Here is a 22090-nt window from a genome sequence, read left to right on the forward strand (position 1 = left end):
TTTATGGAACTATACATCAGGAGGTTTGGTGATAGCTATAAAATCCCTCCTCACAAATCTCATGGGAAGTGCATGGACAATAGAAGGAAATTGTTATCTATGGTTAATGTTGTCGTAACTGGCTAGAGTGGCTTCTCTAATATTTAACTTTGAAGAGCTGACTTTTTAATCTTTTGGGTTATTGGACTAGATGTGCCTTTGGTCTGAACTAGAAGGCCTCTTCTTGTGTATAAGAAATCCTGGATAGTGAAGTGCTGTACTTGCACTGCTGCGTAACAAGCCATTTTCCTAAGGCCATCCCAGTTGGCTGAGCATTGCATGAGAATGATGAATTGTGTGGCTCTTCCCCATGAAATTGGCAACTGTGGAAATGCCCATGACTTATGCCATTCCCATAAGCTTTATTCAGGTTTTTAGGACACATGATGTGCCAGGCTGAACATGCCCATGGGAGCATGTCTGCAGCAGGTTAACCTATGAAACATAAGCAGCTATCCTGGTGATCTGGAACTCACAAAAGGAGCTTATGTGTGTTGGCATATTTTTTTCCAGTTTAGAACTTCCTTTTTGAAGTTGGAATGGACCCATTTGTATGGAAATTAGAATAATAAAAACACACAGTGATTTCCCAGAGGTGAGCCAAGTACCTAAAATATCATTGTAACAGTGTGACATCACTTTTCTAGGAGATGTCTTCGCTTCCATTGTAAGTCTAAACTATTTAAAGCAGTACTGAAAATTAAACAGTGATAAAAAGGTATAGTTATAAAATAAGAAAAAGCAGAACTTCTCAGATGTTCATCTGCAGTTCATCCCAAAATCTGAGTGCTTGTGATATTCCTTTTCCTCAATTAGCTATTAACACAAACTACGAACACTTAAGTTAACATCCAGAACAGAGAAGACTGAAATGGTGAAAATTCTAAAATCACAATTCATTGGAATGAAGGATGGATAGATTCTAGGGCAGAGGATTGCTGATGGTGGGCCAAATGTATCTAATAGAATGGCACTTTATGTACATGACCCTGATCCAAATATATGTGTGTATAGCAGTTCACTGCTATATTCTTATATAGCCTGGATTCAGTTTCTGAGCCCAGCCACAGGAACATCACACAGGCAACCTCTTGAGTGGCAAAGTATTAATCAGTGCTATTATGGCTACCCAGCTTAGATACAAACTCAGCACACTGGACTTCACCATATGAGACACTCTCTTGCAGTTGGGCATATTAACCTGGGTCCATCTGAGCAGAGTTCCTGGGTTCATCAAGATGTGCACGAGTGATACAGTACTGCAAAACTGGTACCCAGGACAGTTACCTGCTTTCAGTAATCTGGTTTGCCAGACCGTTCCGATTACTGAATTAGGAGTTGTGCATGCAGTATTGAACAAACAGATGGCCACTGCTGTCAGATGCAACCATGCCAAACGTATTTAAGATTTAGGGCTTCATGTATAGGGCAGAATTGAAAGCTCCGCCCTTTCTCAAAGAAGGACACTGTGCGATTAAAGTGGACAGTGCCTGAACATGTGTCTTGCAGGATTCAGGGCCTTTACATGGAATTATGTTAGAAACTTTCAAAGAAATGATTGAATAGCCAATCAGTGAGCTATGGGAGAAGGCTTGAAATTGCTTCAAAACATAAACAGAAGTAACCGCCTGCAGTTCAAATTGTACACGTTTGCTCTGTAGAGTGTCTTGCCTTCAGTGGGACTTATAAATCAGCATTACAAGACAGCAGGCTTAAGAGAGTATGAAATACTTTAATCATGGATACTTTAGCACCTCTAGAGCTGGGAAAGGGAGATCAGAAGGACAAAGAAAAATGGACCTGCAGCACAATCCTATACATGCTTACTCAGGTTTTTTAAAAAACTTTTCTTGCCGATAAGAAACTATTCATACAGATAGGAAGGCTGGTTATTCTTTCCAATAACTGGGATCCCTTAAGGACTCAGTGAGGAACTAGTGTACAAAATAGCTGGCTTTTCTTTCTTTCAGTGGGTTTTGCAAATAGTTCTAATAGCTGGTTGAATGTAGACCTGGAGTGGTGGCCAACATGGTGCACTGCAGATATAAGGGCATATCCAGAATCCTCTTTAGTGGGAAGCATAACCAGACACAGTAGACATGTCTTGGAAGAGGGCAGGTTCTCTCCACACCCGAACATTCCCTTTTTTTATCATGGGAACTCAACCCTGAAGACCACTCAGCTCATCCTGGTCCAAAGTAGGGTCGTTTTCAACCATGTTGAAAGCAGAGATCAATGTAGGTTGAAACACAGATGGGAGCGAACCAACTAAACAGTGCACAAGTTTCCCCCAGATGTGGACCAATGGTGTGATTTGACCTAAATCCACTGACATTTCTTTGCAGGCTAGTACAGTGGTACCTCGGTTTTCGAATGTAATCCATTCCGGAAGACCGTTCCGAGTTCTGAAAAGTTCGAAAACAGAAAACTCAATACGGAAGCCATATGGCATGTTTGACTTCCAAGGTGTGTTTGAAAGCCGAAGCATTTACTTCCAGGTTTACAGAGTTTGAAAACTGAAATGTTCGTCAACAGAGACGTTCCAAAACCGAGGAGCCACTGTAACATACCATCCCCAAGATTACAGGATTTCATAACAAAGAGCTGTATGCTGAGCTTCCCTTTTCGGAATCTATGCTTTGATCTCAAAGTTGATGCATAGATGCATGAGTGTGCAGAAATCCATAGCAAACCGTTTACCTCCAGTAAATCGAATTCAAAATGCTAGCAGATGCTGTTCAACTGATTTTTTCCCCTTCCCTAAACTCCTAAAGTAATAAAGGAAACGTGTTAAGAAAAAATAACCAATGAAAAGGCCCTTTCCTTAACCACACCCTAAAACTTTCTATTTTAATTATTATTACAGAAGATCTAAAGTGCTTTTGCCATAGAATAAAAGATGTGGCTAAATATACAGCAGGTGTAGACAAAGAGGATAGAGGAGTCCGCTTTAACTGCTCTAAAGGAGTAATACGCTAATGAATTGTGCAAACCAAACATTTTCCATGTGCCAGGAACTGTGTGCAGAAATGTACACACGAAAACTAACACATCTGGAGCTTTTAAAAACAATTCTTTAATTACTAAGAGGCCGCATAGATGCTTACATTAAACAATGGAGATAAAGGATCTAATCCTCTAAGCGCTGCTAATGCACATCTTCTGTATATTTCAGTGGGGCTTGCAAGTGTGATGAAGAAAGGATGCGTAGCAGTAGTGGCCGGTGGATGGGCCATGGCAGTCCCATTGAAACCGACAAGAGTGTGCTTCAGCTGTGCTTGGTGGATTGTGCTCAAGAATTGAAACATGTGATTTCATTCACAGGATGCTGTGATCTAACTGTTCTAGCCAAATTATACATTTAAAACAAAACATAACTGTACAGAAATTTACAGACACACACCTCAGATTGAGAGCCACAGTTAAGTGCCGGAAGCATGGAAACAAATAATTAATAGCTAGCATACTACACAGTAATTCAAGTAATCTTCTTTAATTCAAAGCTCAAGCAAATGAATATGTTTCCTGCAAAAGCACGTTTCAATCAGCAAATTGAAATCAGCAAATGCCAGGGGCATGGAAGCCTCCTTGTATGCAGCTTTGCATGTGCAGTAGGGGAGGCTGGATCGCTCCCTCTTATGTTTAAAAGGGAATTATTGGACAGTTTTATAGTAGAAGATAGCAATCCTAAAAGCACTTATGTGCAAGTAACATAATGTAAAATAAGGCTACTTGTAAGTGGATTAAGAACTAAAGGCAACAACTATTGGTTTTAAATTATTCTGCAAATTTGGAATCAAGTGGAAAAAGCAACCTGCTGTAATTTTGAATAACTATATGCTAGCAATTCAATCAGATATGACCGAAAGCTCCTAAAAAAATCTCTTTACCGGTCTTTAAAAAAGCATGCACTTTGGATTTTTTAAAAAGGTAAATTAATCTCGAGATATAAACACAACGGTAGATGCAATTTCTCTTCTAATTCTAAAAAAAGAAAGAAAGAAAACCAACATTCAGCAGTTTGCCAACACAGGGGCTTTCAAACCCTCTTGTGAAGTTCAATTACTTTGCCTTTCTTTCCCTCTATTAGGGCAGTGATTCACAATAAAAAAGTTTGCTGTGCTCTTTGGAAACTTGGGCTCCTGCTAACGTGACCGACTTTTTATCCCTGGTTGTGCTAACTGTGCAGGTCTCTGGACTTAAGAGCTCAGATTTGCCTCTATTCATTGCACAGAAGATGGAAAGTAAACAACCGTTAAGAAAAGTGTTCCTTTTGCCAAGGCGCAGCGTGAAGTGGCGCAGCCTCTTTATGCAAGAAGTTGGAGCTGTGTTTACTAACACGTGGCATTGTTCTCTGGTCTTGCTTGGCCTTTGTAAGAACAACCCCCTATGCTTGGTTTTTTTTTTCTTTTTCAAAAAAGTAATAATTAGGCCCCCTGCCTCTTTTATTCAGTCCTGGAGAAGTTTACAGATACACAAGAGAGCACTATGTTGCCAAAGATACACTGAATGCACTGCGCATCCACAACACGGTGTATTTTCTATTAACAAGGTGTACATGTGCTTTCAACGTGTGAGATTCAGAACATTGTGGATGTTAAGAGGAGCTAGAGGGATTGTTCTTGTCTCTTAAGCCAAGGTCTCAGTGTGTATTATTTCTGAATACCATAACGAGAACAAGGATATACATTAACTGCTGGACTTTTAACCGGCAATAGAAGTTTGTAAAGATCCCTATCAATATGTGGTTACACTAGCAGACACACAAGTTAAGGTCAGGCCACGGTTTCCAATGACATTCACAGGGACCGAGGATAATGGAAGAGGGAGATGAGCGCCTTGGGAGCCTTCCGGGGATGACGAGTCGCTCACTGCGGAAGAGCTTTGAGGATTGCGTTCACTTCTTCCGCAACTGCCGTCAACGCAAACTCAAACTGTTCCTGTAGATAGAACAGTTGGGATTAATGTTCTGGAGCATTTCCAGGAATCCTGGTGAAACATTTTGCAAAATATCTAGGGACTAACTGTACAGAACAGAACAACAACAAAAAAAAAGAGGCAAAGAAGAAAATGTCCTGAGATTAAGATTATAGACTCAATGTGTGCCCACCGTGTGGCTTAATCACTGCAGCTCAGAGTGACCTTAACTACAAATAACTCATCAGCACCATTAGTAATGCTAGCTATTAGCCTAGATGAATGGCCTGTGAGCAGTGATCAACCTGGAAATCCTGCCAGTTTGTATGGGAAAATTGGACAGCAAAGCATAGGAAACAGGGAGCGTAACATAGGAAACAGGCCTCAGACCTAACATAATCAACGAGACACGTTGTGTATTGCTTATAGATACATATATACGATCCTCTCTTTCTTTGAGAGAATGAGAGCAGCCCATATGGGGCTCCCAATTATTTATTATTTTATTATTGCATTTTTATCCCACCTTTTTATTGAAGGAAATCAAGGTGGTGTAGATGGTTCTCCCCCTCCCCATTTAATCCCCACAACTGCCATGTGGGGTAGGTTAGGCTGAGAGGCAGTGGGCTGGCCCCAAGACTACTCTGTGAGCTTCCCTGCCGAGTGGGGATTTGAACCCTGGTCTCCCAGGTTGTAGACTGACACTCTAACCACCACACCACAAGGACTTTCCCTCCACCTGAGATACAAAGCACACCCAATGCACATTTTAAACACATGACTTTCCCCCAAAGATTCCTAGGAACTGTAGTTTGTTGGGAATTATAGCTCTGTGAGAAGGAAACCACAGTTCCCAGGATTCTTTGGGGGGGAAGCTACGTGCACTGGATGAGCTTTAAATGTGTAGTGTAGATCTGCCCAGACTCTCCTAGTTTCAACACCGGGTGATTACAGTGGTGCCCCGCAAGACGAATGCCTCGCAAGACGAAAAACCCGCTAGACGAAAGGGTTTTCCGTTTTTCGAGGCGCTTCGCAAGACAAATTTCCCTATGGGCTTGCTTCGCAAGACGAAAACGTCTTGCGAGTCTTGCGATTTTTTTCGCCCCCCCCCCTTTTTCTAAGCCGCTAATCCGCTAATAGCCGCTTTGCCGCTAATAGCGCTAATCCGCTAATAGGGTTGCTTCGCAAGACGAAAAAACCGCAAGACGAAGAGACTCGCGGAACGGATTCTTTTCGTCTTGCGAGGCACCACTGTATAGAACAGGGCTGAGAAACCTGTGGTTCTCCAGATATTTCTGGACTGCAACTTCCACCAACCATACCCGGCATGGTCAGTGGTCAGAGCTGATGGGGAGTTCCCCATCATCTGGAGGGGGTGCAGCATTCCCAGCCCTCTTTTAGGCCAATTATTGTGCAACTTTGCCACAAGATTTTCAGAGGTTTTACTACTCAAACTCTGGGAATTGCATGCTAGCAGCTCACTTCCAAGATTCTACATGTAAGCAGATGTGTATGTCTATCGTTATCACCAGGATCCAGATGTACATAACATAAATCACTAAAAAAATTACAACCATAATTGAGAGACTACTTGGAAACCATAAATGCACCACCTCGGGTTTCGTAACGGAAGAAAGGTGGGATATAAATTTAAGGAGAAAATATGTGTTCATTTTATGTGGATTGCAAAGTGTCTCCCCTGTAACCTCTGGACCCCAAATATAGGGAAAACAGTCATGATTAAAACAACTACAAACATATTGAAAGGGATCATTTCCACCAATCAGTGAGCTATGAAAACATGGTGCAGTGTCTGCTTGTAAACCCAATGTCACTGCTGTTTATTTTGCCTAGAGATACACTCTAATTGGCATTTCTATCCTGATTTTTAATCCACTGTTTTAAATTACTGTAAGAGGCTCATCCCTTATTTGTATTCAGCTGGGAGAGAACATGGTTTGTTTAAATCTATCACATGCACAAAATTCTCTGGAGACTGCCCATTACTGGCTCATAGCCAAATATTTAGAGTTTGCAGTGTCCTTGGCACAACAAAGTAATTTGGGCAATTTTAACAAGGGGATGAATAGTTAAAAGGAAGGTGAGCAAAACCTTGAATCCATTTTTTAAATACCAGATCATCAATAACTTTAGCCTGATACTATTGAAGTCCTTTCAAATATTTTTTTTTAAAAAAGCTTTAGCCCAGAGCCGATCTGTGACTACATGCAAAACGTAAATGAATAGAATAAATCAGAATTCTAGATCATACTCTAATTGTGCTCTTAGACATTTTTAAAAATTGTTGGGTTGGATCCAGTGGCTGCCAGAGTAGAAAACAACCTGCACAATCAAACTTTCTCCTCTGCACCCTTGGAAAAGCCATTCCAGAGAGTTGGGTCCCCACTCTGAACAGGATGGGCTGTGTTGTTATAAGTCTGCTGCAGAAGGTGGGGGAGAGTCACCTGAAACTGGGTGGAGGAGTCTTGCAATTTCACACAATCCCTCCAGTCTGCTACAGTCCTATACAACAGAGCTTACAGTCCCCAACCACCCTCTGGAGAAGCTTTATGAAGGCTATAGGGCTGCAGAGAAGTGGGCAAGACATTTGAGTTGTGCAAGTGGTCTTCTACTTGCACAACTAACACAACCTTCAAAGAGGATTGCTGGAACGTACATCTCCCATCGTGGCACAACTTTACATTTACTTATTCAATTTGCGTAAATAATCTATTATTACATAACTTTATTATTTTTATTTCAACCTGTTCTGTCTCCCTAGTGGTGGGTTTTCCTATCAAAATCACTTTTGGAAGTGATAATGGCTTGGATCCTGACTCTCATTAACATACTTCCTACTCAAATAACGGAGCTCTGCTGCCTTCCACTTCCCACTCTAGTCCCTTACCCAACTTCCAAAAACCTACTCTTGAGGATTAGGGGAACCTTTGGAACAGCATGGGCTATGGCCCTAGCAGGAATAAGGAATTGGTGAAAACAACAGACCCACACTTGTATACGCAGAAGTGTCACGGCATGAGAAGAAGGAAGTTTTAGATCCAAGCCAATACATACCTGGTACTATATTACTCCTGTGGCCTAGTAGTACTTCTACTTAAGACTTCTAACTTTTTTCAAACGTATTTCTTTGACATATTCCATCAACTTAATGTTTTTTTTTTCCCAAATACATTTTTATTAAGGTTATGCACATAACAAACATACAACCAAATACAAAAGAAAAAATTGTAACAAAAAAAAGAGTCAAGATATACAAGCCTGTGGGTCCATCAACTTAATGTTTAACCTATTTTGTCCTAATTTGAGAATCTTGTCTCAAGAGCCAGTGTGGTGTAGTGGTTAAGAGTGGTATACTAGTAATCTGGTGAACCGGGTTCGCGTCTCCGCTCCTCCGCATGCAGCTGCTGGGTGACCTTGGGCCAGTCACACTTCTCTGAAGTCCCTCAGCCCCACTCACCACACAGAGTGTTTGTTGTGGGGGAGGAAGGGAAAGGAGATTGTTAGCCGCTTTGAGACTCCTTAGGGTAGTGATAAAGCGGGATATCAAATCCAAACTCTTCTTGAACTCCAGCCTTCTTGCTAAGTATGCTTGATGAACCCTACCATTCAGATAATGGTCACTATATTTTCAGTGAACTTGCATTATTTTTTTAGGAAGTAACCTATCCTTGAAGATTGGGAAAGTGTTTTCTTCTAAACACACATTTTCTTTAGTCATTTAAAGATTGCTATATTTAACATTTCAATCCAGATCAAAAGTAAGAATTTTCAGAAGAAAAAGCAAACACAAAAGAATGCACTTTGTGTTAAATTGTGCCCTATCCTCCTTTTCTTTTGGGAGAACTAAAGCAAAGTATTAAGGTCTTTAACCCAAGTGGATTTATTGACAGTACCTTTGTCTGGACCATGCCAGGTCTCTGGTCTCTCAAGTGCTCCAGAGTAGCAGCAATATCAATCTCTTTAGCACCTGCCGGAAATAAAAATAAAATAAATCACCAATTGGACTGAGTTCAAAGTGATGATAATATATGCTCCATCTGTCAATCTCCTGCTACTGGATTCCCTTTGGGCTACGAGCCCAATTGAAAATTATACAGTCATCTCTCAGCAGACTTGGCATGCTGCTCAAGAATTGGCATTCAGAAACGCAGGAAGAATAAAGCCAAGGATGGCTTTGATTAGCATTAGTTATTTTTTTGAGAAAAAAAATGATAAAGAATCGTTAAAAGATGTCTGTATTGATGCTGAGAGGCAGCAAAATGCATTTATTGACAATTAACTCAGTGTTTCAAACTCATTGTAAATTTATATATTAGGGGTGTGAACTGGCCTCAGGATTCATTTTGAATCTGTGCTTTAACCTCCCCCCCCCCAAAAAAAAATCTGTTCCTAGGTTGCTCTTGTCTGTCTGTGATTTGAGTCCTGAGCCACTCTGTGTATAACAAGATTTGTGTTCCACATTCACTCTCTTGGCAAAAGTGGGTAGAATTTGCGGGCACAGAAGCTCCTCAAGAGTAGATCAAGGCTGCCAGATAGGCAGACAGCTGTAGGGTACCCCCCTCCCCCGCATGGTACCTTTAAAATGTAATTTAAAAAACCACACACACACAGGAAGGGTCTGTATTTTTTCATTTTCTGCTGTTGGACTAAAATACTAAAATCCATTAGATTAATATTTTTGAGTGGAGGTTTGTGTCTTGATCTTTTGTGACTTAAAATAATTGCAAGGTGGGCATTGTACAAGTATTCTTGCTTGTACATTTTTTTAAGAACATGAGCAGCCAGTTTAACTTTCTTGTGCTTCCTTTTGTTTTCATATAGGCACTATAAGGTAAAGCTGCCCCAAATGTGGTTTGCAGAATACTGATGAGTTAAGGAGAATATATATATATATATATATATATATGCTTTCGTAGATTTTCACGGGTACAGGAATGCAGGTTTTGGTGTCCTCGGGTGTCTTCCCGTGTAAAAGTTGGGGTGTCTAGGCGACGTTTCGACGAGGTCTCACTCGTCATCTTCAGGCTGGTGCTTTCGGCTTCTTGTTACTGGAACAGAGTTACTGCTCTGTTACTGCTCTGTTACTGCTCTGTTCCAGTAACAAGAAGCCGAAAGCACCAGCCTGAAGATGACGAGTGAGACCTCGTCGAAACGTCGCCTAGACACCCCAACTTTTACACGGGAAGACACCCGAGGACACCAAAACCTGCATATATATATATATATATATATATATATATATATATATATATATATATATATATATATACACACACTCCAAAAAGAACAGTAAAAGTTTTTTTTAAAAAAACATGTTTAATGACTTGAGAACTATTCTCCCAGTTGTCCTCATTCCAGGATTCAAGATCATATCTGAAATTAGGGTCTTCTTTTTAAAACCACAATGAGGATCCATTTATGCTTACATTAAACCATTATTTTTCAGTAGTGATCTCTGCTTTGGTAAGGCTATTGATTTGCCTAGCATTGCCTCAGTTTCTCTTGTTGTGCCTTTCCATGTGGCCTGGGGGTGTGAAACACACAGACTAAACTGAAGACTCATAAGATCCTACCTAAGAAACTCTCACAACTCACATTGTGAACTATACAAAACACCACACACACAAAAGTAAATAAATATTTGTGGCGGATTTACACAACCAGTTTAAGTGTAAGTTTGCAATGCAAAGTGGTAACTTCTTGCTGTGGTTTTTTTTTTTTAAACACCATATAGCACGCGAAGGGAGAAGATTCCGTGAGTTGTCTTAAGCGTTACTGGAACTTTAAACAAAATTTCTGCACTAAGAACAACAGAATGAAGCTACCAAAGTGGACTGGATCCTATTTTGCTTGGCGGTCAAGGAAAGAAACTACATTCATAAATGTAGATTTAAGCCCTCTTTCCCCTTGTGTGGTAGAAGTCTGGCATTAAGCAGCTGGCATAGGGATTACCGAATCTCAGGAGGATTAAGAATTCTGGCTTGTAGGAGGGTCACCAGAATTGTATGCTATGTAACCACATGGTGCTTTCAGGACAAAGCCTACAAAATTCTGAGTGACGCTCACTTTTAGTAATGTGGAACATTCAACAGGAGTTAGTTACTCCTTTAGTGTGGTATAGTGGATATTCACTCTACTTTAGCCTCAGCTGTTGCAAGGATAAAGTAGGATGATCACATCTTCCTGAGCTTCTTGGAGGAAGAGTGAAATGCAAAATTAAATTAAAAACCAATTAACATAACCCTAGATGGGCAGATAAAACTATGGGTTATAAAGTTTCACAAAAATTCAGTCATAGATATGATATGCAGAAGATATTATTAGGATGGGAAGACAATGTAGGAAGAAAAATGCTAGGACCTTTGACATTATTGGGGTGGGAGCTGTAACATTTAAAGGCCCAGTACCACATGGGCCAAGACCATTTGCAATGGTTCTTTCCACCCAGTTGTAACTCCTGATGCTTGCTGGGTGATAATTATGTGCATGATCAGACCCTCCCATATGTTGCTGAGCCTTCAAATGGTGCTGCAGCAACGTGGGGCGAACCTAAATGACTTACCATAATACCACTGCTGTAAAGGCTACCATTTAAACTTTTTATTCCTACTTTGTTTACATATAAAGTTCACGTTGAAATGAATGGCAGTACAAAAGGCCCAGTGAATTACCTAGTGCTCAGGTTGTATTAAAACTACCTGTTTCTTTTTCAAAGAAATTGTCAAATGTAGCAGCAGAGAGTACACCTAGCAGATGTGGTGCTGGACTCAGAAGACTTGGATTTCAATTAATTCCCAGCTAAGAGACCGATCTTCCCATGTCACCCTGAGGCACTGACTTAATCTGCATTTCAGACAGCTGCAGAGTAATAATCCTAGGTGGGAACAACCAAACAAGCTCTGCTGTCAACACCACAAGTTTTAGCTGAATAATTTGAGGGTTTTTAAAAATGTTTTTTGAATAATTGGGGGGGAAATGGGAAATTTTATTTATAGAAGCATTTTGGTTTAACCCTCATGGTCTGGGTGTGTTTATAATATACCCATTTGCAGAGGAAGAAGCAATACTGAGGGAACGCTAATACCTTCCATGTTCACACATTTGTATCATACCCTTCCTTCCAGGAGCTTATGGTAACGTAGAAGAGGTTGAGAGATGGTGGAAGTACTCAACTGGAAGTGAGTGTTCCGGTTTGTGAACGTTCTCTAGAAGCAAATGTCTGACGTGGCTTCCGATTGTGGGCAGGAAGCTCCTGCAGCCAATTGGAAGCTGTGCCTTGGGTTGTCGAACATTTTTGGAAGTCGAATGGACTTCCAGAACGGATTCCGTTCAACAACCAAGGTATGACTGTACATTGGAATCATAGAATTGTAGAGTTGGAAGGGGCTTTGTTGTTTGTCTCCTACAATTTTTACGCATAAACTCTCAATCTTCCTTCCGTGCTACAGGTCATGGATTTATTCACAAGTGTACACACCCTTTACGTATAATCCTACTTTCCCTCCCTTACTGTTTGGTCTATTTCTTTTGAGCAGGTTATACTCCTCAGTTCTTACATTCTAGTCATGAGTCTCATCTCACCAGATTTCAGTAATGCCTGCTAGGTATATTTGCCATCCTATATTAACGTTCCAATTTGTCTTGCTTGTTTCCCATACTTTGTGCATTAGTATAGAGATAACTGAAATCATGAGTCATTCCCTCCAGCCGCTTACTTCTTGTAGTTTCTTGCCCTTTGGCAGGTTTCTGGAGCACCACCTCACTTTTCTGTGCACCAGTGAAGCTATTATCCCTAGTACCATATGTTCTTCTGCTGTCAGTAATGTTATCTCTCTCCCTCAGGATCTAGTTTAAAGCTCTCCTGAGCAGGTTCATGAGACTCTTAGCAAACACATTCTTGCCAACTACTGTGATCTGTGGAGAAAAACTACTTTAGGAGCTTTGGCTACTTCTGTAGTGAAAAGGAGTGTGAACTATGGCATGCAGGCCTCAGAAACTAGTAAAATGTCAATATGGTCAGCAGGTACAGCTCCTGAACTCTCATATGTTCATCTTATTTTGAGCCCTGTTTCTCTACTCCCTAGTCCCCTTTTGAAGCAGAGAAATATATTAAAACATTACACATATATTTCAAGTTTACATAATTTGTTCCCATTTATGTAATGGAGTTTTCTGCTTGAAGACTTTGGAGTATTTTGGTGCAAATATTTCTATTAAAATACTTTTGTATGTTGGAGAATAGGCTGTTAATTGGATCCTGCTGCCATTTGGTGCTCCTTAATGGCTGTAATAGCAGGTATTATGTCAGGTTTCAAGTTGGTGAAGATCCTGCGGAATGACCTTTATTTTACTCAGGTTTCGCAACACATAAAAGCTGTGCTAAGTTGGGCAACTGGCTGGTTTTCGGGCACCTCTAACATTCACAGAGCACTTCCTTTGGGGGTGAATTAAGTTACAACCAAATCCTGTTCTAACAGCTTTAGGGTGCTTTGAAAATGCTACATTCCATGTGGAACTTAAATATGCATAGAATTTATTTTTCCACATTTGTGTTGACTAAAAGCATTTGTTTCTTGATAAATATAGTATTACTTGGCTAGCCCTTTCATGTAGATCTTCATTATCAGTATTCTCTGAAGCAGCCCACCCAACTCCTGCTGCGAGACAAGCAAGTACATTCATATGCCACAAAACTTGAGAGCCCTTAAAAGGTCTGGATTAAGCAAGAAGATCACTAACTCAGGCCAATTCTGAGCTGCAACAAATGTCAAACTTAATTAACATACATAACGCTATACAGAAATTTTTCACTGCTCCATTTTCTTCTTTGCAGCTACCATGAAAGCTAGCAGGAAGAATCCCATTTAGGATATGCTAACCACACAACAAACAAAACAAAATACACAGAATGCCCAGGAAATTATAAAACAAAATTCCGAAGCATTAATTTAAAGAGTCCATCATAAAACATGCCATTCTGAGCTCAGTTCTATGCTCTTTTGAAACTTAACTATGGATTAAGACAGATATTTTGATGAAAATGCTTGCTTCCTTCTCCAATCTTTTGTATGGCTGTATCTTTAACAGGCGGGACGCGGGTGGCGCTGTGGGTAAAACCTCAGCGTCTAGGACTTGCCGATCGTCAGGTCGGCGGTTCGAATCCCCACGGCGGGGTGCGCTCCCGTTGCTCGGTCCCAGCGCTAGCAGTTCGAAAGCACCCCCGGGTGCAAGTAGATACGGCGTTTCCGTGTGCTGCGCTGGCTCGCCAGATGCAGCTTTGTCACGCTGGCCACGTGACCCGGAAGTGTCTTCGGACAGCACTGGCCCCCGGCCTCTTAAGTGAGATGGGCGCACAACCCTAGAGTCGGACACAACTGGCCCGTACGGGCAGGGGTACCTTTACCTTTTTATCTTTAACAGACAACACACAATTTCTACTGGCCGTGTCTGTTATTTACCTCATAAATACAACTATGTTTTGCATGCAGAAATGTTGCCTGCATCCTCTACAAACTTGTCTCTTCTGAGACTTCAGTCCATGAGATTTCTTATTTCCAAATTGATTACTATTTCAAACTTATTGATATCAGCTCATTCTTTTCAGAATCTTCTAAAGCTCTGGAAGTCTTTTTTCTCCTTCTAAAGATATTGACTGTGTGTGATCAATTCAAAGGTCCCAACCCTGAATAAATGAGGCAGTTTTTATAGTTTCTGCTGTTAACTCTTCCATTCTAAATACCACAGGGCGGGGGGGGGGGGGAACCCTCAATGTTTAACTGAAATAAATAAATAAATAAATAAATGATCAGTAAATTTTTTGCTTACTTCCAATGAAAAGAAAGGCTTGGATAACTGCTCAAGGAAGTATCAACTCCTTGCAGTGCATGATCCAGCTCCTTTCTCAAATGGTTCTATTTTGCTTAAGTTGTCTATAATAATGTTTGGAAGTCTGTGTGTGCCTACAAATTTCTCTACTAGAATCTGCGATTTTTCATCTGGGTGAGTCACGTCACATAGGGCTTTGGAAGCACCACTATGAGCTGATCAGCAGTTCTGCAAAACCTTCTCCTGTCTAAACTGCATCTTTACATATTCCACATCTGAAATCATACGACGTCAACAACAACAAATTATTTGTACCCTGCCCATCTGACTGGGTTGCCCCAGCCATTCTGGACGGCTTCCAACATACACAAAACATAATAAAACATAAAACCTTAAAAAGTTTCCCTATTCAGGGCTGCCTTCAGATGTCTCCTAAAGGTTATATAGTTACTAATCTCCTTGGTAAAGTAAAAGTAAAGGTAAAGGACCCCTCGGTGGTTAAGTCCAGTCCAAAATCGACTATGGGATGTGGTGCGCATCTCCGCTTTCAGACCGAGGGAGCTGGCATTTGTCCACAGACAGCTTCCTGGGTCATGTAGCCAGCATTTCTGGCACAACAGGACACTGTGATGGAAGCCAGAGCGCATGGAAACGCCGTTTACCTTCCCACCACAGCGCTACCTATCTATCTACTCACACCGTTATGCTTTCGAGATGCTAGGTTGGCAGGAGCTGGGACAAAGCAATGGGAGCTCACCCGGTCATGCTGATTTGAGCTGCCGACTTTACAATCGGCAAGCCCAAGACACTTGGCGGTTTAGACCACAGCACCACTTGCATCCCTGCTCATCTCCTTGACATCTGATGGGAGGGCATTCCACAGGGTGGGTGCCACTACCAAGAAGGCCGTCTGCTTGACATCAGGTGTCAGGTAGATGGGCTTGGCTTGGCTGAAATGGCCTCGCTGCTTTAACCCATCTGAAAAATACTACCATGTTTCTGAACTCGCTGGGAGTATTATAAAAGCATGCTTAAAAAAATATTAAATAGTCTTTATCAGTCAAAAACTAAAACTATCTTCTTCCATGTTTGCATTTGAATACGGCTTGAGGCACAGTTTTTACTGTGGTTGACTATCTGTTGAAAAAACTTGCCGCAGCCAACAATATTGCATAATTGTGTTAAACTGGCTAACTCCATCGTCAGTTAACATTACATTAAAAGCAGCTCACTCACATAATGCCTTTGTAAATATATAATAAGATTTGTTGAACGCAAAAGAGCTATTTTGACAAAACTGCAGCCGCAGTATTTCAGAGAACATAGAATGTTCTTACTTGAAATGACCTAAAATTGGCTTGTGAAAAATATGCCTTAAAATGAAAGCAAGATTCAGGCTGTTTCTGCTGCTTTCACTTTTTTCCTCCATCGGATAACTGACTGGGTCTAATGAGCTGCAAAGTTCAAGGCTTAGCGATTCAATAAAATTCAAAACCTAGAAGGCAAGACAGCTACTTTTTAGAACAGAAGACTTTTCTCCTTCTCCTTCTTTGTGGGCTTCTCAGTAATTATGTCTCTGTGCCAACCCACTCATATCCTTTGAACTATCAGATCAATAACACTGCATATTTTCCCCAGAACTACATTGTAAAATATGGCAATAAGAAAGGCCTATGCAGATATTTATTTGGAAATTGGATCTCGGAAGCAAAAGTTACAGTGTTGGAAGCCAAAAAAATTATTTCAGATTTATAAAACTCTGTAAATTAATGATATTTCCACTACAACATTACTGATTCACAATTTTAATTAAGCCAACACATGTGAGACAAAAAGCGGCATAGAAACATATTATTGAGCTTAACTGGATTGCAGACTTGTGAATCAGGCTTGTAAACACAGCTCCATATTGCTTCATTATACTCAAACATGGTTGGAAAGAAATAAGGGATACAGGAATTATGCAAGATTTCATTTTTTTTAGTAGGTGAGCATAGCTCTGTTCTTATGCTTGAACATTACAGTGGTGCCTCACAAGACGAAAAGAATCCGTTCCGCGATTCTCTTCGTATAGCGGTTTTTTTGTCTTGCGAAGCAAGCCCATTGACAGCTTAGCGGATTAGCGCTATTAGCGGTCTAGCGGCTTTTAGCGATCAGCTGTTAAGCGGCTTATCAGCGGAACAGCTGATAAGCGGCTTAGCGGCTTAGCAAAGGGGGGGGGAGCGAAAAAACCCCGCGAGAACTCGCAAGATTTTTTCGTCTTGCAAAGCAACCCCATAGAGAAATTCGTTTAGCGAAGCGCCTCCAAAACGGAAAACCCTTTCGTCTAGCGGGTTTTCCGTCTTGCGGGGCACCACTGTATATTGTAAAGTACAGTACAGTGGTACCTTGGGTTAAGTACTTACTTCGTTCTGGAGGTCCGTTCTTAACCTGAAACTGTTCTTAACCTGAAGCACAACTTTAGCTAATGGGGCCTCCCGCTTCCGCTGCATCGCCGGAGCACGATTTCTGTTCTCAGCCTGAAGCAAAGTTCTTAACCTGAAGCACTATTTCTGGGTTAGCTGAGTCTGTAACCTGAAGCATATGTAACCTGAGGTACCACTGTATGTGTTTTTAGCTGTAGGTTCTGTGAGATTTCACAGGGCAAAACAAGCAAAATACATAAAACAATCCCAGTTTATAAGTTGAGGAAGAAGCAAGGGATGACTGAGAGCGAACATCACTTCACATTTTTATGCTTCAACCCTATATGCATTTGTCAGGAAGAAGCCCCATTGAACATAGTGGGATTTATTTTTATGCATTGCATTGTAGTAGTTTTATTTTAGTTAGAAAGGACAGCAAAGGACTTGCAGGAAATGGGACTTTTGAGGAAAGGTTTAAGAAGAGAGAGAAGGGGTACCACATTGGTTTTATGGGAGAGAGTTCTAGGAATGAGGACAAAGATAACATGGTACGCAACTTAAGTTTTACTAAGAATAGATCCACTGAAATGAACGTGACTAAGCTAGGTCCATTGATTTCAATGGATTTACTCTGAGCAAAACTTAACTGAATACCACTCAGTGACTTTGAGTGTCTGTGTCTTTTCACACTGCCTTTTATTCCAACATCACAGCTGCAGGCCTGATTTATCTTCCAGTTTTGTAATGTGTACTCTTTCCTAACTCCCATTTATTTCAAGGTGGTTGCATAGGTAGCATGGACTGTGTGGGAAATTTGGTATGAAGAGTCTTCCTCCTCTTTCCACCCCCCCCCAATAAAAAACCAACACTTAAGGATTACAATGGTAAAGAATGGCATTTCAGACCAAACACAACTTAATACATGAAATGAAAAGACCACGTTGTAAATAAAAAGTGCATCATAATTCATCTGAAGTGTGCACACACACATATGTTCCGCACCTCTGCCTCACAGAGAGTTGTAGCAAATCCTTCATGATGTTGTATGAGAGGCCAAACACTCCACAACTGCATTATGCAGCTGTTTGAATAACAAAAGGAACTAAGGGCCTGGAATGTATGTTCCCAGCACAGCTCTCCTCCAGCTATCATGAGATCTGTAAATATACCCTCCTGCTACACAACACACAGAACAAAAACACCTGAAACACTTAATATTAGCGGCAACTATTATTGGAGTACTTCTGTGCTAACCATTTATATTAAGTGAAGCTGAACCTCTGGTTAGAAGAGAAACTGGACGAATGAGAAACTCATGAAATCGCAACTTCAATATCAAAACTGGGAACTAAAAACAAACAAACCCAAAACCCATTGGGTTTCCCCCTCCCTCTTAAAATTCCGTAAGATCATTTAAAATGCGATTTTTCTTGTTTTAAATCAAAGGCAGGATTAACAGCAGAAAATACGAACTTCTAAAGTACTGAAATACAAGCATCGGTGCCTTGTACAGTCAGCTAGGGGAAACTGTTTTGAACATAGAAAAGTAAATTATGTGAAAAAGGAGTCCCTTTTCCTAAACATGTGCTATTTAAAGAGCCACTGAAGAGCTAAAGCATCTTACTGATTGCTTTTCACTTTCCCACTGCTGAAACTAAGTGGTGCTGTATTTACTTTGATTTTAAAATCCATTATTGCCTGCTTTCTAATAAACCAGAGTGTGGAACAAGAACTCAGATTACTCTTATTCTTAAAAGTCCTTTTTTTAAAAAAAACACAAAACCTGAAGGCCTTAATCCTTAAAAGCACTCCCTCCCCCCTTCTTCCTCCCACCCTCTTTTTCCTAAAACATGTTAGCAGATGCGGTCCTTGCAGCTGGCCCTAGACTGAAAGTGCACTTACATTTTTATGTTTAGAACTGAAGGACTCTAAAGTTAGTGTTTGCACCACAGAAAAAGCAACGGCAAGGGTATTCATTGGTACTTGTGCAATTCATTCTTTAAGAAAAGGAAATGGAAAGAAAGATTTCATGTCCTGGACTTCAGGCCTTTGATCATTTGATGAGCGCTGGATTCTCAACCTGGGCCTCAAACTTCTCAGGCCAGACAAAGGAGGGCTAGGCCTCACAGACCGGTCCCTAGATTCCTGTCAGAACAAAAACTTTGGCTGCCTCACAGTGTGACAGCCTGGGAAAGGCCCACCTCAGCAGGGCTGAGATGCCCGCTCTGCCCTTTGATCTTTCATTTAAATTGCCCAAAAGCGCCAGGTCAGGGATTTCAGACTGCACACCCCCAATGGCAGAGGGGTGCAGGTCAAGAACAAAATGGGGCTGACCAATCTGAAAAACCCTGCAACTCTTTTCTTTGGCCAGTTTCACATGACTTCTCTTGCATTGTGCCACACTAAGCCCACACTTAAAATGGAATTTGACATTACATGGTACAATGGAGTCAGTAAATGGCATTCTTTAGAGCTCTTGCAACAAAGTCAACCCTTCCCTTAAGTGGTTGAAAGCTCGAAGCTAGAAAATACTACTTGTTTACTATTCTGTGAAGAAAACAGTATGTATTTTGCAGTTTTGCTTTCATTGCAAGCTCTGATGGAAAAATGGAATGAGCTTAACAAAAGTCTAATAAATGTGGCATGTCTGCTCCTTCCCTCAGCTCAATAACTTTTATACAGGCAGCTCAAGATGCCACTTGCAATTCAAATGTTCCAAGCAGATGAAATGCCCTTTTTTTTTTTTTTTTGCACAAATGGCAAAAGATCCTCAGTGAGTTGTTTCGTTTTGTTTTTTAAGGGGGGGAAATTATAACGTAGCGCAGCGCACAGAAAACACAGTCATACCAAACAAGACATTGCATGGCAAGGTCAAGTTGCCCAAACCAAAAATGAAGACAACGCCCACATTCTCAAATAATAACATAGCCAACAGTATTTCAAACATGAAAATAAGAGGCATCCCTATGTATAGATAAGCTCAGAGGCATTGCCTAATGGACAAAAGGTAGACAAGGCCCTTTTAAGACAGGACACACATATACACACTTTGTGCATAACACTAAAGCAAACCATTGCTAAGCATGAACACATGATTGTTTGGATACTTTTGCTGCTTTGAGACCCCTCAGTCCTCCTGCTGCCGTGCAACCCATTAAAAACCCATGGTTTGGCTTTGTGACACATCTGATTCTGGGTTCATAGTTTGACTCACTCTAGACAATCCAGGCCACCCTACAGGGAGGACTGGGGGAGGCCATGATTTCTGCTGTAACATCAACATGCTTGCACTTAACTATAGTTTGGCTCAACACCACACATGAACTGGGCCACAGACAGGGCACAAGAAACAAAGAGGGCACAAGACAAAATTCACTCACATGGCACACAAAGCTTTGCTATATATCACCACTTTAATGGTGCAATCCTGTGCATGTCTCTTAAAAATTAAGTCCTGTGGAATGGGACTAATTTCCAGGCATGTATAGGAGGAGATTTTTTGGGGGAAACCCCATATTCTAGATCATCTGGTATCCTAATCTTTCAGGATCATTGGAAATAAGGCAGAAAGCACTGTAAATATGTTAAGATGCATTATTTATGATTGAATCAAGTTGTTGGGTGTCCTGCTATGCATTACTTTTGATATATGCAGAATTTCTCATCACACAAAGCAGTCTTTGATGAGTAGTTCTGTGAAACCAAAGACTTCATAGTGCTGCATCTACAAAGCTGAGCCGATAAGAGGTTTTTTTTTAATGTTTAAACTATCTGAAAAAAGTGTGCTCGAGGAGGGGGTGATTTTCAGATAATGCAGGTTAGATTTCTCAACAATCAAACTACAGTATTCCGTAAGCAACTCAAGAGCAATCTCTCTTCCTCCAAGGGTTTCAGAGTAGCATATGTAGAGCAAACAACTCTTGGAACTGTGAAATCGAAGATGGAGAGGAAACCAACATTCTTTGAAAGACTATAGTGATGGAACACTATAGTTTGGTAAGATACCTTCACACCTCAGTTTCACCAAGCATAGATTACTCTAATCGATGACTTTACCACATGGTGATGATGCCTGAACTTTTCTCACATGAGAATCTGTGGCAGAGAAAAATTACACCATGTTCAGGGTAATAAAACCGCCCAGAGTGGCTGGGGAAACCCAGCCAGATGGGTGGGGTATAAATAATTTTTAAAATGTTATTGTTGTTGTTATGGTATTCTTATTAAACCTGGCCCTAATAGTCAATTTACAGAAAAAGTTATTTACATTTAAAGTAGTATACTTTGTCAATCTCAAAGCTTTAGTGGCATATAAATATACTTTTGTCATCTTCATTGCTTGGGCCTCAGTGAAATGATCATCAGTGATAGGTCTTGCATCATTATGAAGTGGAATAGATTGAGATTGCAGAGTTCTGTGTTCAACTTTGTAGGCAAATTTTCTTATGCTGATTCCTAGGGCTTCCAGCTAATATAAGAGATGTTCAGGGATGAGGTGAGGAGACTAAGCACCAGTGGCTTCTTAAAAGGGGCAATGATTAGACTGTTTTCCTTAGGGCAGAGGCCTGTAAACTGGTTCTGCCCAGGCCACTTGGAAAGTAAATAATGGGAACTTCACTATTTCAGTGCAAAATTTGGACACAAAGTTTATTATCAAGAGCAGGCATCCCCAACCTTTGGCCCTCCAGATGTTTTGGACTACAGTTCCCATCATCACTGACTACTGCTCTAGTTAGCTAGGGATCATGGGAGTTGTAGGCCAAAACATCTAGAGGGCCGTAGGTGGGGGATGCCTGATCAAGAACAAAAACAGCTTTCCTTTTTCTGCTAACTGCAGGACATGGTTTGTAGTATTTTATTGCTACAATTTGTTTTCTCATACA

The 22090-nt window shown here is 40.8% G+C and overlaps 1 protein-coding gene across 1 annotated transcript in view; it reads right to left on the minus strand.

The window, feature by feature from the left end:
• Positions 1 to 3095: 3095 nt before the first annotated feature.
• Positions 3096 to 22090, minus strand: part of PTPRN2 (protein tyrosine phosphatase receptor type N2) — a gene marked incomplete at its 5' end in the record, with an annotated part of 436031 nt that continues 417036 nt past the window's right edge. The window contains 2 exons of the mRNA XM_081881778.1: positions 3096 to 4979; positions 8871 to 8944. Coding sequence (XP_081737904.1) covers positions 4908 to 4979; positions 8871 to 8944 — 146 coding nt within the window. The 3' untranslated portion in view covers positions 3096 to 4907. The remainder of the gene's footprint in view (positions 4980 to 8870; positions 8945 to 22090) is intronic.

The sequence above is a fragment of the Podarcis erhardii genome, assembly GCF_964252035.2.
Source record: "Podarcis erhardii genome assembly, chromosome: 12".
In the NCBI taxonomy this organism is placed as follows: Eukaryota; Metazoa; Chordata; class Lepidosauria; order Squamata; family Lacertidae; genus Podarcis; species Podarcis erhardii.